This window comes from Danio rerio, chromosome 10 (genome assembly GCF_049306965.1).
Source record: "Danio rerio strain Tuebingen ecotype United States chromosome 10, GRCz12tu, whole genome shotgun sequence".
Lineage (NCBI taxonomy): Eukaryota > Metazoa > Chordata > Actinopteri > Cypriniformes > Danionidae > Danio > Danio rerio.
In genome coordinates this window covers 41286245-41301150 of record NC_133185.1, presented here as the reverse complement: position 1 = coordinate 41301150, position 14906 = coordinate 41286245, and the positions used below count along the sequence as shown (strand labels likewise).

General features: G+C 36.4%; 4 protein-coding genes across 19 annotated transcripts in view; all 4 read right to left on the bottom strand.

Moving 5' to 3' along the window:
- Positions 1-14906, bottom strand: part of or30bv1 (odorant receptor, family 30, subfamily BV, member 1) — a 190265-nt gene that overhangs the window by 89177 nt on the left and 86182 nt on the right. The gene's annotated exons all lie outside the window — the stretch shown is intronic.
- or80a7 (odorant receptor, family 80, subfamily A, member 7) lies at positions 1378-2355 on the bottom strand. The gene has a single exon (NM_001256345.1). It carries the CDS (start codon positions 2353-2355, stop codon positions 1378-1380), a length of 978 nt encoding a protein of 325 aa, NP_001243274.1.
- On the bottom strand, positions 6311-7255 carry or80a5 (odorant receptor, family 80, subfamily A, member 5). Its single transcript, NM_001256344.1, is given in 1 exon segment — positions 6311-7255. A coding segment is annotated over 1 exon segment (945 nt).
- On the bottom strand, positions 12663-14415 carry LOC141376433 (olfactory receptor 10G4-like). The gene has a single exon (XM_073915074.1). The coding sequence runs from the start codon at positions 14413-14415 to the stop codon at positions 13729-13731; it is 687 nt and encodes a 228-aa protein (XP_073771175.1). The 3' UTR covers positions 12663-13728.

The following is a 14906-nucleotide window of genomic DNA, read 5'->3' as shown; positions in this document are numbered from 1 at the left end:
AAAGATTTTTAGTATAGGGGTAATATAGTCATTGAACTTCACAATTTGTAATGTTGCAATGTGTACAGTTGAAGTTAAAATTATTAGCCCCCCTTTGATTTTTTTTCTTTTTTTAAATATTTCCCAAATGCTGTTTAACAGAGCAAGGAAATTTTTCACAGTATGTCTGATAATATTTTTTCTTCTGGAGAAAGTCTTTTGTTTTATTTAAGCTAGAACGAAAGCAGTTTTTCATTTTTTAAAAGCCATTTTAAGAACAAAATTATTAGCCTCTTTAAGCAATATATTTTTAATAGTTTACAGAACAATCATTATAAAAAAAATTTGCCTAATGACCCTAACCTGGCTAGTTAAACTAATGAACCTAGTTAAGCCTTTAAATGTCACTTTAAGCTGTATAGAAGTGTCTTGAAAAATATCTATTCAAATATTATTTACTGCCATCATGGCAAAGATAAAATAAACCAATTATTAGAAATTAGTTATTAAAACTATTATGCTTGGAAATGTGTTGAAAAAAACCTCCTTTAAACAAAAATTGGGGGAAAAAATAAACAGGGGACCTAATAATTCAGGGGGGCTAATAATTCTGACTTTAACTGTATATGAATAATTATGGTTAGTTCCTTTACTTGAAAGCTAAGATGATTATCATAATTAATGTTGTTTACAGAGTTTGAAGTTTACTGTATCATTATTATTTACAGCTTGAAGTTTGCTTTGATTGTTCAGCATTTACACTTTACCATTGCTCACACTTTGTTATATTTTATTTATCAAGTTTAACAGTCTCTTTAACACTTATGTTTATTTTATTTTGAAGAGATGAGAGATTTTGTTTAAATATTTGTTTTTGACCTTTAAAAAAGGGTTAGCCTTAGTATTGTTGGTAAACTAAAATAAAGTGGTTAAACAGAAAAAAATCCTAATCCTAATCCTAATACCTAAATGTATTTTAAAAAAATAATCAATAATTATTGATATCGAATGATATGATATTGTGATCATTTTTTGCAATATCACACAGCCCTAGTTCCTACTGACCCAGGTAATTTTAATTGAATCTGTAAGCTATATTTACTGCTAGAACTTCAAACTAATTTTTGTTTAATATGATTACCAATATTATTATTTCTTCACATACACAATTTTATACATTTTTCATAATCATAAATCAACAGATATGCATTTTGAAATTAGATTAAAAAAACATTTCTACCAATATTGTAATAAAAAAAATAGAAAGAGCAAACATTTTCCATATTATATTTAGCTTTTATTTGAAAACATATAATTCAACATCAGCTTGTCAATGCTGTAGTTACAGTCTCTCATGTATAAGAGCATCACAAAAACCTAAAATCAACACAATCAGAATTAAGACAATAAATTAACTGAACTTATTTTTAAATGATTCGGTGCAATTTTTTTGCGCAAAAATATATCTAGTAATCGTTTTCTGATTTCTTTAGTTCTGGTGCAATAAACAGTGGGGTTTATTAAAGGTGGAACAAGAGAAGATACGATCATAATTGCATTTCGCTCTGTTAAAGTCAACACAACTCCTATTCTAGTTAGTAAAATATAGACAATTTTTGGAGCAAAATAACTGAGCAGGACAATTATATGACTCAAGCAAGTATTGATCATTTGCTTTCTGCTTGAGTTGGACAGTTTAGTCACACTATATGCCAGAAAAGCATATGTGCACAGAATAAAGGGAAACTGTCCACACAAAGGCCACATACTAAATATTGTAGAAATGGCAAAATAAGGTTCAGGATCAACACAGGAAAATCTGACCAGAGCAGAATAACTACAAAACACATATTTGATGACAGGCTGACAGTATGTGAGACTGTCTGCCACATATGTTAAAAATCCTACTGCAACAAAACAAATGAGCCAGGCTAGAAAAATAAGCAACACTATTCTTACATTTGTTACAATGCTGTGATACCTCAGAGGAAGCTTAATTGCAATAATGCGGTCTATTGCCATTAATGTCAGAGCCATGCACTCTGTTAAATCACCAAGATGATAGAAGTATGTCCTGGAGATGCAAGAGTAGTATGAAACCGTTTTAACCTCAGCCAGCAGCACTGAGATCATGGTTGTGCTGCAGGTCGAGGAGTACATTATGTCAACAACAGCAAGATTACAGATTAATATGTACATTGGTTTGTGTAAATGTCTGTTAGTTGAGATGATACACAGATTGATGCCATTCCCAAGTAATATGAACATGTAGGATATCAAGATGAGAAATCCAAGGAGCTTTTGGTTCTGCAGGTGATCAAATCCAGTGATCATAAAGTTGTCAATTTTTTTCACAGTGTAATTGTCATTTGCCATTTTCAGCTAAGAACCTTCTTAAATACAGACACGAATATTTTAAAACACAGTTAGAATGAAAACATCAATTAGATCTTCAACATACTCAGAAATGCACAGAAATAAAGCTCCTAAGAAGGAAAAAGGCAAAAAGATGCAGACAGTCTCTGTAACATAAAGATGATGAAAATGGTAAAGATTAAAATATAGTTTCAAGAAAAGCACAAAAAAAGTTTCATTCATTCTCAAAAACGATGAAAAAAAAGTGCAAAAAGGTAATCTTTTTAAAGCTTCGAAAAATTTAAAAAGTGTAGATTACAATTGAAAACAATAAACCCTTGAAGACGGGTAATGTTCCTTGCATCCAGTGAAAGTGAAAATTGTGCGTGATCTGCTGCCTTTTATGTTTTTTTTCCGAAGGCAGTCATGTCATGGTTTCTTAGAAACGCGATTAATACGGGTCTTTCCAAATAAAAAAATAAAAAACCACAAGCAGTTATTCCTCTAAAAACATGAATTAACCCATGATTGTCTATTGCTATTGCATATTTAGTTGGATATACTTTGACAATTTTGCAATAAAAATTACTTAATATTGCCACTTCTATAAAAGAAGTGTATTGCCACTAGCTCAACTATTTGTAAAGTAAAAGTAAAATGTTTATATTTAAATAAGAATATTTTAAATTTCTTTAAATTTTATATAAAAGTTGATTAACAAGTCAGATTTATCAAGTCAAGATGAGCTTTATTGTCATTTCACTGCATGTGTGAGCATGGAATGAAATGTCATTGCTCACAAGACCATAGACAATCATAAATATAAACACAACACTAGATATGAGAGCTATTTAAACATGTACATACCAAACATAACAATCTTACTGTACTAACTATACATAGTGCAAGCACACTTCACAATAAAGCGCTTTCTGATTCTGAATAGATTAAGTTTGCTGTCTACATTTGGCTACAACGCTTTTACTTTGAACAAGGGTCATTTTAAATAGTCATTAATAGCTGAGATGATGTTATTGCTATAGAGATAGTTGGGCAACAGACTTAATTTTTCATTAACAATGATTGTTAACATTATTCATGCTTCAAATATAAAAATTAAATATCCAATCCATCAACAGTTTTATTAAACAAATATTTGTCAATGCATGTAAAGTTTTTGTACAACATCAAAATTTTAATTTCAGGCAACACAGTAATTAAAATTAATCAAAATTAAACTAGCAAAACAAACATTACTCTTTTATTTTAAAACAAACTATTTAACATAAGTATTTAGGTAAAAGTATTTCACTGCACTGGCTAATTCTATCATAGAATAAAGAGTCTAATAAAACCATTATCAAAGCAATTAACAATAACATCAAAGTATTTTATAGTGACTTTAACAGGGTACATGCAGGAATCCTAAAGGTAAATACATTTTTATAACTTTTAAAGACCTTCTCAGAATAATTTAAGACCTCATCGCCACTTCAAGTTCTAATCAGTATCAAACCTTTAACTTAATAAACAGTTGTTAATAAACAAGTCATAGTTAAATAAATCAATGGAGCACAACCATGTAACAGAACTCCGATAAGCTCGGAAAAAACAACGCTTGAAAAAATAAATTACGTGGTTGTTTTCTGCGACAGGCTTTAGCCATTGTTTAAACTTGTCTTTCTCCAACCAGGAGTATGCAAACTTTTTTAAATTTTGCCATTAGGTTTGCTGTATAGTTTCGCACATTTGTAATCATTTACTGATCTCTTTAGGGCTGGTGCAAGGAAAAGTGGTGTTTTTCAAGTAAGGAACAAGAGAGGCATTTGCTCTGTTTAAGTCACATCGACTAAGTTACACTGCATTGGAACACATTGAAGATTGAGAGTTTTAGCCATATACACTGCTATAGAGAAATTAAGGCATTAGCTTGAGTGTATAAATATATGTATGTGTTTTCATGATTTCATATTCATTATGCCTGTTTTTTTTCTATAAGACAACTTTTTCTATAAGACTCATTCAACTTTCTGAGCCTTAACACATTGAGTTATTGCTGCTAATAACCTGACTTCTGAATTGTCTGTTCTGAAATAAAATATTTGTGTATTGCTGTACATCCTGTGTGTATTAAGCATTTGAACCTACATCTGTGCTTGACTTTAAACCAGCTTTTACTTGGTCAATGACGCTGTCTATTTTAGTTTCTTAAAATAACAACACACCAACATTGTGCCTTAACACACCTTCTTTATAGAACGGAACAGCCATGAGTCCAAAAAGTGGCACAAATGGATTTGTTATTTAAACTACATGGTGCAAAATGTGAAAATTACATTTGCACTGGTCTCAAAATGGCAACAACTCATGCAAAACACGTCTTGTGCCTTATAGCGCCGGGTGTATGATGAGGCCCAATTTCTCTACTGAATGAGTCTAGCAAGTATGGGCTGAGCAGTTAATTTTTATTTTGGCCTCCCATGATGGAAAAAAAAAAAAAAAAAAAAAAATAGTTGAGATAAAACGATTAACCTGTTCATTTTGCCCCTCATATGCTTGCATATTGATTGATCAGGTATAATCAAGTAATCCAGATAACCACGTAACAGCAATACATGTGTATTTTTTTAAGCCCATATATTTTCCATCCAAGTAGCAAGCTACTTTCCCAATGCATGTTTGTAGAGTAGATTGTAGCTTAAATATCTACATTTAGCCACAGTTATTCATGCTTTAATTTCATTTAATAGTTTAAACCCCTGTGCATGAATTAATAGCAGTAACTGATATTACAGTTGGGACTGAGAAACAAGACTCATGGTTATTGAAATTATTCATCTTTTGAGTACAAATAGGGAATACACTGCATCTACAAACTGCTGTGTAACAAGGATTTTGTCAATGCAGAGAATATTCTTCTGTTCAACATTTACACTTTAGTCAATACTGTCTTTACAAAACATTCCCCTTGTCCCCATTAAACAATTAAAATCAACATTAGCATTTCTATCTATTGGCTCACAGTCTCTAAAGCTTCACAAAAACATTACCAAAACAATAACGAGTAAGATCCCCAAAAATCACTGATAAGATTAAAATGTTTGAAATTCATTTTAAATTACTTGGTTATTTATATATACCTAATTCTGAGAAAAACCTAATTTGTCTGTTTTGCTACCTCATTTTTGAGAAGAATCCAAGTTTTTAAAATAAATCCTTGTTTTCTGCATCCCTACTTGAAGTGTTTTCATTTGGGTCCAACACAACTGCCCCATTGGCTCAGTGGTTCACTCACCAGTCTCCACACCAGAGAAACAATACTTAAATGCTTTGTATGTTTTAATGTAATTAAATGGTTTAAATGCTTATGCACACATATTAAAATAAGTACATTTACATTTAGTCATTTAGCAGACGCTTTTATCCAAAGCGACTTACAAATGAGGGCAAGGAAGCAATTTACACAACTATAAGAGCAACAATGAATAAGTGCTGTAGGCAAGTTTCAGGTCTGTAAAGTCTAATGCTGCGTTCACACCAGATGCAATTGCAGATTAGGAAGTGAAGTGGAGACTAAATAGTTGAGTTTTAAGTTGTTTCTTGAAGAAACGTAGTAACTGATATTACAGTAACTGATATTACAGTTGGGACTGAGGAACAAGACTCATGTTTATTATGACTATTATATTTTTGCACACAAATAGGGAATACACTGCATCTACAAACAGATTTGTTTAACTAGAATTTTGTCAATGCAGAGAATATTCTTCTGTTCAACATTTACATTTCAGTCAATACTGTCTTTACAAAACATTCTCCCTTTTCCCATTAAACAAATAAATCAACATTAGCATTTCTATCTATTGGCTTAGTCTCTAATATGAGCAAAAGCTTCACAAAAACATTACCAAAACAATAACGAGTAACATCCCCACAAATCACAAATAAGATTAAAAGGTTTGAAATTTATTTTAAATTACTTGGTTATTTTTTGTGTGTACAAGAATATATCTGTTATTCTTTTTCTGATTCCTTTAGTCCTGATGCAATAAACAGTGGGGTTTACTAAAAGAGAAACATAGCAGGACACAATTACAACAGCATTTCGCTCTGTTAAAGTCAACACAAGTCCTATTCTGGTTAATAAAATATAGACTATCTTTGGTACATAAAAACTGAACAGGACAATTATATGACTCAAGCAAGTGTTGATCATTTGCTTTCTGCTTGAGTTGGCCAGTTTAGTCACACTATATGCTAGAACGGCATACGTGCACAGAATAAAAGGGAAAAGTCCACATAATGTCACCATACTATACATTGTAGAAATGGCAAAATAAGGTTCAGGATCAACACAGGCAGCTCTGACCAGAGAAGAATAACTACAGAACACGTATTTAATGATAGGCTGACAGTATGTGAGACTGTCTGTCACATATATTAAAAAACCTATTACAGCAAAACTTAAGATCCAGGTTAGAAAAACAAGCCATAATATTCGTGAGTTTGTTACAAAACTGTTATACCTTAAAGGAAGATTAATCGCAATAAGTCTGTCTAATGCCATTAATGTCAGAGCCATGGACTCTGTTAAATCTCCAAGATTAAAAAAGTATGTCCTGGAGATGCAAGAGTAGTATGAAACTGTTTTAATCTCAGCCAGCAGCACTGAGATCATGGTTGTGCTGCAGGTCGAGGAGTACATCATGTCAACAACAGCTAAATTACAAATTAAAATGTACATTGGTTTGTGTAAATGTTTGTCAGTCGAGATGATACACAGATTGATGCCATTCCCAAGCAATATGAACATGTAGGATATCAAGATGAGCGATCCAAGGAGCTTTTGGTTCTGCAGGTGATCAAATCCAGTGATTATAAAGCTGTCAACATTTTTCACAAAATAAGTTACATTTGCCATTTTCAATTATCAGACTTCTTACATACAGTTAGTACCCAGTTAGTATAGTTGAAAGCTGGCAACTACATCCTCAATGTACTCACATATGCAGAGAAAAAAAGCTCCTGTAAAAGAAAAGGGCAGAAAGATGCAGGCAGTCTCTGTAAGGTACAGGTGATGAAAACTGTTAAGATTGAAGTACAGTTTTAACAAAAGTACAAAAAGAGTTTCATTCATTCTGAAGAATAAAGAAAGTATTTTCAAAATAACTCCCCCTTGTTATAACTTTTTACAAATAGAATAAAGCAATATAAATAAGAATTTAGTATGATACTTTCTCAGACACTCCCTGAATCCAGGTCAAGTGAAGTGTGTGTGAGGTATCCTGCATTTATATATGTTTATACTGAGACAGACATGTCATTGTTTCATAGCAACCACAACAAAACATACAACATATCTCTTTTAATCAGTATATATTTTTAGTTTACATGTCTGTGAGGACTTAACCTGTCAATCTGCCAGAACAATGTGTGCAAGCTGCCAGCAAGCTACTTTTTCCATGTTATGCAGCATATTGGATTGTAGCTGAATGACCTTTTCAATAAATTAAAGTGTGACTTCAGTAGAGAAAAACACACTCTCACACTTTTACCACTTTCACACTTTTCAATAATTTTCTCATGTCATTTGTCGGCAAACTGGCGATCCTCTGGCCATTTTTGCTCCAAAAGGACTAGACTTTTCTCGGATGCTGCTTTTGTCCATTTTATAATAACAATCAACCGTTACATTATTTAACAATTTTACAAGATTGATTGATTCCAAGCCCTAAATTGCTCCTGTCCCAACTTTTTTAAATGTGCTGCAAGAACCAAAATTGGATTAAATGTTTATTTTGGGAAAATATAAAAAAAAAAAAAAATCAGGAGGAACACATTAAATAATGTTTGCTGTATTTTCTGCAATGAAATACAAGTCAAAGTAAATTTGGAAGTCACAGCTTTCTTTTTTATTTTCGTTTCCACAGTGGCCTAAACCTTTCGACTTTGGGGTTATAGTAAATATTAAAGCCAACAAGCTGTTTTTCAAAGATCTTATTCAGAAATATTTAGGATGTGTTTTTTGGCTTTGTTTCTGTGACTAATTTCCCTAAAACTTACTAACCACACATAATCTTTATTATTTTTTATACATAAAGCATATACATCTATCTTTGTTAAATATCTCTGTAGTCCAGTTTCTGCTGAATTAAATAAAATTACAGGACAGCCAAGGCTATGTCAGATGCATATGCAAAGACCACAAAATCATGTTTCAGACCCTAGAGGGATAACTAATTACACTAATCAGTCAAAATTGTGAGTTAGACAATATGAACATCTGTAATCAAGAGGTCAACTAGAGCACAGGGAAATTATCTGTTTTGATCAGTTCACCGGGGTTCCTTCAATTCTGTTTTTGTTTGGGTCCAACACAACTGCCTCTGTGGCTCAGTGGTTCACTCACCAGTCTCCACACTAGAGACTCGGGTTTAAGACCCATCCGTGACAGAAAAACCAAGTCAGACATGGACTCAGAGACACTTAGTGCCAAAGATCTGTTAGCAGTGATTGCCAGTCATGAAAATTTATTCCAGCACCATGAGGAGGTCTTTCATCATTAAGAGGAGTTAATGACAAAACAGCTCCTTGCTACTGTCATGTCCTCCATTCGGCAGCTCTTTGAAAGTCTCCCTGTTGCTTCTCCTTCTGCACTACCTTTGAGTACCAACAGCCCTCTCAAAGCTCCAGTAACTACTGCAGAGCCCTGACTTCCACCCCCCACCCCCAAACTATTCTCTGGAGGTCCTAGTTCCTGTCTGCACCTAGTTCTCTCTTACTTTTGAGCTTCAGCCCTCAAGTTTTCCCACTGACCGCTTAAAAATTGCTCATATTATTACCCTGCTGACTGACAAGGCGTTTGGCCTCTTGGGCCTTTGCGGTGTGGCAGTCCCAGACTAGTTGTTGCAAGTCAAACACAGCCTTTGAGAAGAAGTTCAAGCAGGTCTTTAATTATCCAGTTAGTAGACAGGAGGTTTCCAAATGTCTGCTTACTCTGTCAAGATCCTTGCAGCACTGCAGACTTTGCCACTGAGTTTCGGATGGTCTGCTTTCAGGGAGAATAAGCTAAATCTCTTCAAGATAAATTGGCCACCCGGGAACCAGCCAAAGACCTTGAATCTCTTATTGATATGGCCATTCGCTTTGATAATCACCTGAGAGAACAGAGTATGACTTGAGGCAGACCAGAAGTCTCAAGCTTCTGATTGCAAACCTGTATCTCCAGTTCATGCCCCACCAGTCAGATACTTCCAGTCAATGAACAGGCTCCCAACCCTCCAGAAGACATGCAGCTAGGTTGTTCCAGACTCTCTCCCAGTGAAAGGGAACGATGCATTAGGGAGCATTGATGCCTTTACTGTGGTACGTGTGTTCTTTTTCGGTCCACTTGTCCGGAACTGTTGGAAATACTCCTGCCAAAATCATTTAGCACTTCAAGCCATTATTTCCTGGGAGCGCCACCCGCTTCCAGGCAATGATTGATTTAGGTGCCGCAGGTAATTTCATAGATCTGTCCTTGGCCAAGACACTTAAGATCCCTACCCACCTTCCCCCTCATCCCCATGCAGTAACTGCATTGAAAAACAGACCCCAAGAACCATTCCAGGTTCCCTTCTAGGTTGGAGTCCCTCTTTTCACTCCACCTGTTAAACCTAGATCGCCTCATCTCGAGCCTTAGGAGTCTGTAGACCTATATCAAATTCCCACTGTCCATCATCAGTTTAAGGCAGAGTTCAGTAAGTCTCGAGCTACCTCTTTGCCACCTTACCACCCATACGATTGTGCAATTGACCTTCACCCTGGTTCTTGTCCTCCCAGAGGCAGTCTTCTTTTTATCTCCCCCTGAATAGGCTGCTATGAATGCTTTCATCAAGGAGTCCCTGGCAACTGGCATCTTCCAAGCCTCCACTTCCCCTGCTGGTGCTGCATTCTTTTTTTGTGGGGAAGGAGGATGGGGGGCTTAGGCCATGTATCAATTACTGAGGTCTCAACAAGATAAGTGCTCGGAATCCATATCCCCTGCCTTTTATGGCTACTGCTTTTAAACTGCTGCAAAGAGCTTGCATTTATACTAAGGTGGACTTTTACAAGGCCTACCAACTGGTGCAGATACAGCAAAGAGACGAATGGAAGACAGCCTTTAACACCCCCACAGGCCACTATGATAATTTGGTGATGCCTTTCGGGCTTACCAATGCCCCTGCCGTGTTCCAGGCACTTATCAACGATGTCCTCCAAGACATGTTAAATGTATTTGCATCTGTTTTACTGGATGATATACTGATATTTTTCAAGTCAGTGGAGGAGCACGAGGGGCATGTCAGCAGGGTTCTCCAAAGACTGCTTGAAAATAATCTTTTTGTCAAGCCAGACAAATGTGAGTGTCATGTAGCTCAGACTAAGTTTCTTGAGTACATTGTCATCAATGGTCACCTGGAAATGGACCATATTAAGATTAAGGCTGTTCTCAACTGCCCTATTCCAACCACAGTTAAAGAGGTCCAACGGTTTATGGGATTTGCAAACTTTTACAGGAAGTTTATCAGAAATTTTATCTTGGTCGTGGCTCCCTTGAAAGCGCAGACAAAGAGAGGAGTCGAGATTGACTGGGATCCTGAAGCAGCTGGTGGCTTCCAGGATCTTAAGTATCGATTCTCCTCAGCTCCCATTCTCTCTATACCAAGACCCTTTGTGGTGGAGGTGGATGCCTCAGAAGTAGGTGTAGAAGCAATCTTATCACAGAGGAATAAAGATGGAAGAATACACCCCTGTGTTTTTTATGTTGTGTCACCTGTCTGATGCTGAGCGCAACTACCATGTGGGCGATCGAGAGCTGCTCGCTGTAAAATTCCCCTTGGGGGAGTGGTGTCATTTGCTTGAGGGTGCTTAACATCCTTTCCAGGTTATAGCAGACAATAAGATCCTGGAATATCTCCAGCAGGCCAAACAACTGAACCCTTTGCAGGCTGGATGGTCTCTGTTTTTTAACAGATTTTAGTTAATCCTGACTTATAGACCCAGTTTCAAGAATCTCAAGCTAGACAACTTGTCCAGCGCCTGCTATCCCGAAACTCAGGTAAAACCTGTGTCTTCCATTATTCCTACTAGTTCAAGGATTGTTGCTCCCCTTAGATTGGATCTGGAACAAGTAGTCTGTAAGGCCCAAACCAAGCAACCTGATCCAGGCAGTGGGCCATTGGGTGCTCTGTATGTCCTTTGATCAGCACAAGCCCATAACTTGCAGTGGGGTCATGAGTCCCCATTGACCTGCCACCCAGGTAGCATCTGGAAATCCTCCTGGAAAACCATTTAGCACTTCAAGCCATAATTTCCTGGGAGAGCCACCCGCTTCTAGACAATGATTGATTTAGGTGCCACAGGTAATTTCATAGATCTGCCAAGTATGTTGCCATGGAAAATCATCAAGCAGCAACCTAAGGGACTGCTCCATCCCTTGGCCTTGGTCACACCTCTCCCTGGATTTCATTACGAGACTTCCACCCTCCCAGGGCAACAATGTCATATTGGTGGTGGTGGACTGATTTTCTAAGGCTGCTCGGTTCATTCGCCTGCTCAAGTTACCATTAGCCAAGGAGAAGGCTGAGCTCACAATGAGCCATGTTTTCAGAGTATTTGGCATCCCCTAGGATTGTGTATCTGACTGAGGCCCACAATTTTTGTCTAGGTTCTGGGGGGGCTCTTTTCTGACTCTTTGGGGCCACTGCCAGCCTATCATTTGGGTTCCATTCGACCCAATAGTCAGACCGAACAAGTTAACCAACGCTCTCTACGGTGAATGGCAGTCAACAACAACACCACTTGGTCTCTGATTTACTCAAATTAGATTCAGACCTTGGTTATATGTGGAAATTTATCCGATATGAATTGGATCTGTGTTCTCGTGTCTGCAGTGTAAGCGGGTAGATCGGATTTTCACCTGTCAATGCGAGTCGCGTGTCATTAAAAACGTAGCAAATTACGTCAAGTCTGACGCTTTTACTTTAGAACAGACTTCAGCAGAGTCCCAAACCTTAAATCTCATACACAAGGACTTTAACAGCTTTAATATTGTCATATACCACATGTATTTAAGCATGTAACGAGAGCAAGAGAGTGCAATGTCTGCCATGTAACCAATATAAACTAATATAAAACTGTTGCATACATCCCGTGCATAAATCACACCATGGACATTACATTAAGATGCCTAAAAGTTTTAAGAAAGCCAATATATCAAAAGAAGATGGACAAATGAGAACCTTTCTGTCATAAAAAATATAGTAAAACAGCTTGTCTGCTTGCTGCTCTATTGTTTCTTTGGGCGTACTCTCACTATGTACAGTTGACTTAAACCAGGCCAAAACACGCTTGTCCCCCCTCCCGTCTCCCCCGATGGCCCGCACTCGCATTACATTCGAGCCTTGGCACGCTTACATCATCGATGATGCGTTGGTCAGAAACGCTCTCGCTCAGCACAGTGGAGATTTCTTCAGTTATATCGTCATTGAAGTCATTTGATATGCAGTGACATGCAGTCACAAATTTCGCTGAACAGTAACTATGACAGTTTGCGTTCATTGAACAGGAAGAATGATTAATAAACGCATTTGAAACAATCACGTCTCTCTTTTAATTTTAGTTTTTGCCTGAACCCGATACAGAGCACTCACACTTCTCAAACGATCTGGGAAACGGGCCTGGGCACAGTTCGGATAGCATAGTGTGAGTAGGCCCTTTGCGGTCTTCCCTCGTGGAGTTTTCTTTCTATGCTTAATATACTGTTAAAATATTTTATATACGTAATTCTAAGAAGAACCTAAGTTGTTTGTTTTGCCACCTCATATTTGAAAAGAATCCGAGTTGTTAAAATAAATCCTTGTTTTCTGGATCCCTACTTGGAGTGTTTTTGTTTGGGTCCAACACAACTACTCCTTTGGCTCAGTGGTTCACCAGTCTCCACACCAGAGACACAATACTTAAATGTTTTGTATGTTTTAATGCAATTAATTGGTTTAAATGCTTATGCACACATATTAAAAGAAGTAAGTGATATTACAGTTCGGACAGAGGAACAAGACTCATGTTTATTATGATTATTGCATTTTTGCATATAAATATAGAATACACTACATCTACAAACAAATTTGTTTAACAAGGATTTTGTCAACGCAGAGAATATTCTTCTGTTCAACATTTACATTTCAGTCAATACTGTCTTTACAAAACATTCTCCCTTTTTTCCATTGAACAAATAAATCAACATTAGCATTTCTATCTATTGGCTTAGTCTCTAACATGAGCCAAAGCTTCACAAAAACAATACCAAAACAATAACGAGTAATATCCCCACAAATCACAAATAAGATTAAAAGGTTTAAAATTTATTTTGAATTACTTGGTTATTTTTTGTGTGTACAAGAATATATCTGTTATTTTTCTTCTGATTTCTTTAGTCCTGATGCAATAAACAGTGGGGTTTACTAAAAGAGAAACAAAGCAGGATACAATTAAAACGGCATATCTCTCAGTTAAAGTCAACACAACTCCTATTTTAGTTAGTAAAATATAGACGATCTTAGGTAGATAAAAACTGAACAGGACAATTATATGACTTAAGCAAGTGTTGATCATTTGCTTTCTGCTTGAGTTGGCCAGTTTAGTCACACTATATGCTAGAACAGCATACGTGCACAGAATAAAAGGGAAAGGTCCACACAATGTCACCATACTATATACTGTAGAAATAGCAAAATAGGGTTCAGGATCAACACAGGCAGCTCGGACCAGAGAAGAATAACTACAGAACACGTATTTGATGATAGGCTGACAGTATGGAAGAGTGTCTGCCACATATGTCAAAAAACCTATTAAAGCAAAACTTAATATCCAGGTTAGAAAAATAAGCCATAATATTCGTGAGTTTGTTACAAAGCTGTGATACCTTAAAGGAAGACTAATGGCAATAAGTCTGTCTAATGCCATTAATGTCAGAGCCATGCACTCTGTTAAATCTCCAAGATTAAAGAAATATGTCCTGGAGATGCAAGAGTAGTATCCCCCGATGGCCCGCACTCGCATTACATTCGAGCCTTGGCACGCTTACATCATCGATGATGCGTTGGTCAGAAACGCTCTCGCTCAGCACAGTGGAGATTTCTTCAGTCATATCGTCATTGAAGTCATTTGATATGCAGTGACATGCAGTCACAAATTTCGCTGAACAGTAACTATGACAGTTTGCGTTCATTGAACAGGAAGAATGATTAATAAACGCATTTGAAACAATCACGTCTCTCTTTTAATTTTAGTTTTTGCCTGAACCCGATACAGAGCACTCACACTTCTCAAACGATCTGGGAAACGGGCCTGGGCACAGTTCGGATAGCATAGTGTGAGTAGGCCCTTTGCGGTCTTCCCTCGTGGAGTTTTCTTTCTATGCTTAATATACTGTTAAAATATTTTATATACGTAATTCTAAGAAGAACCTAAGTTGTTTGTTTTGCCACCTCATATTTGAAAAGAATCCGAGTTGTTAAAATAAATCCTTGTTTTCTGGATCCCTACTTGGA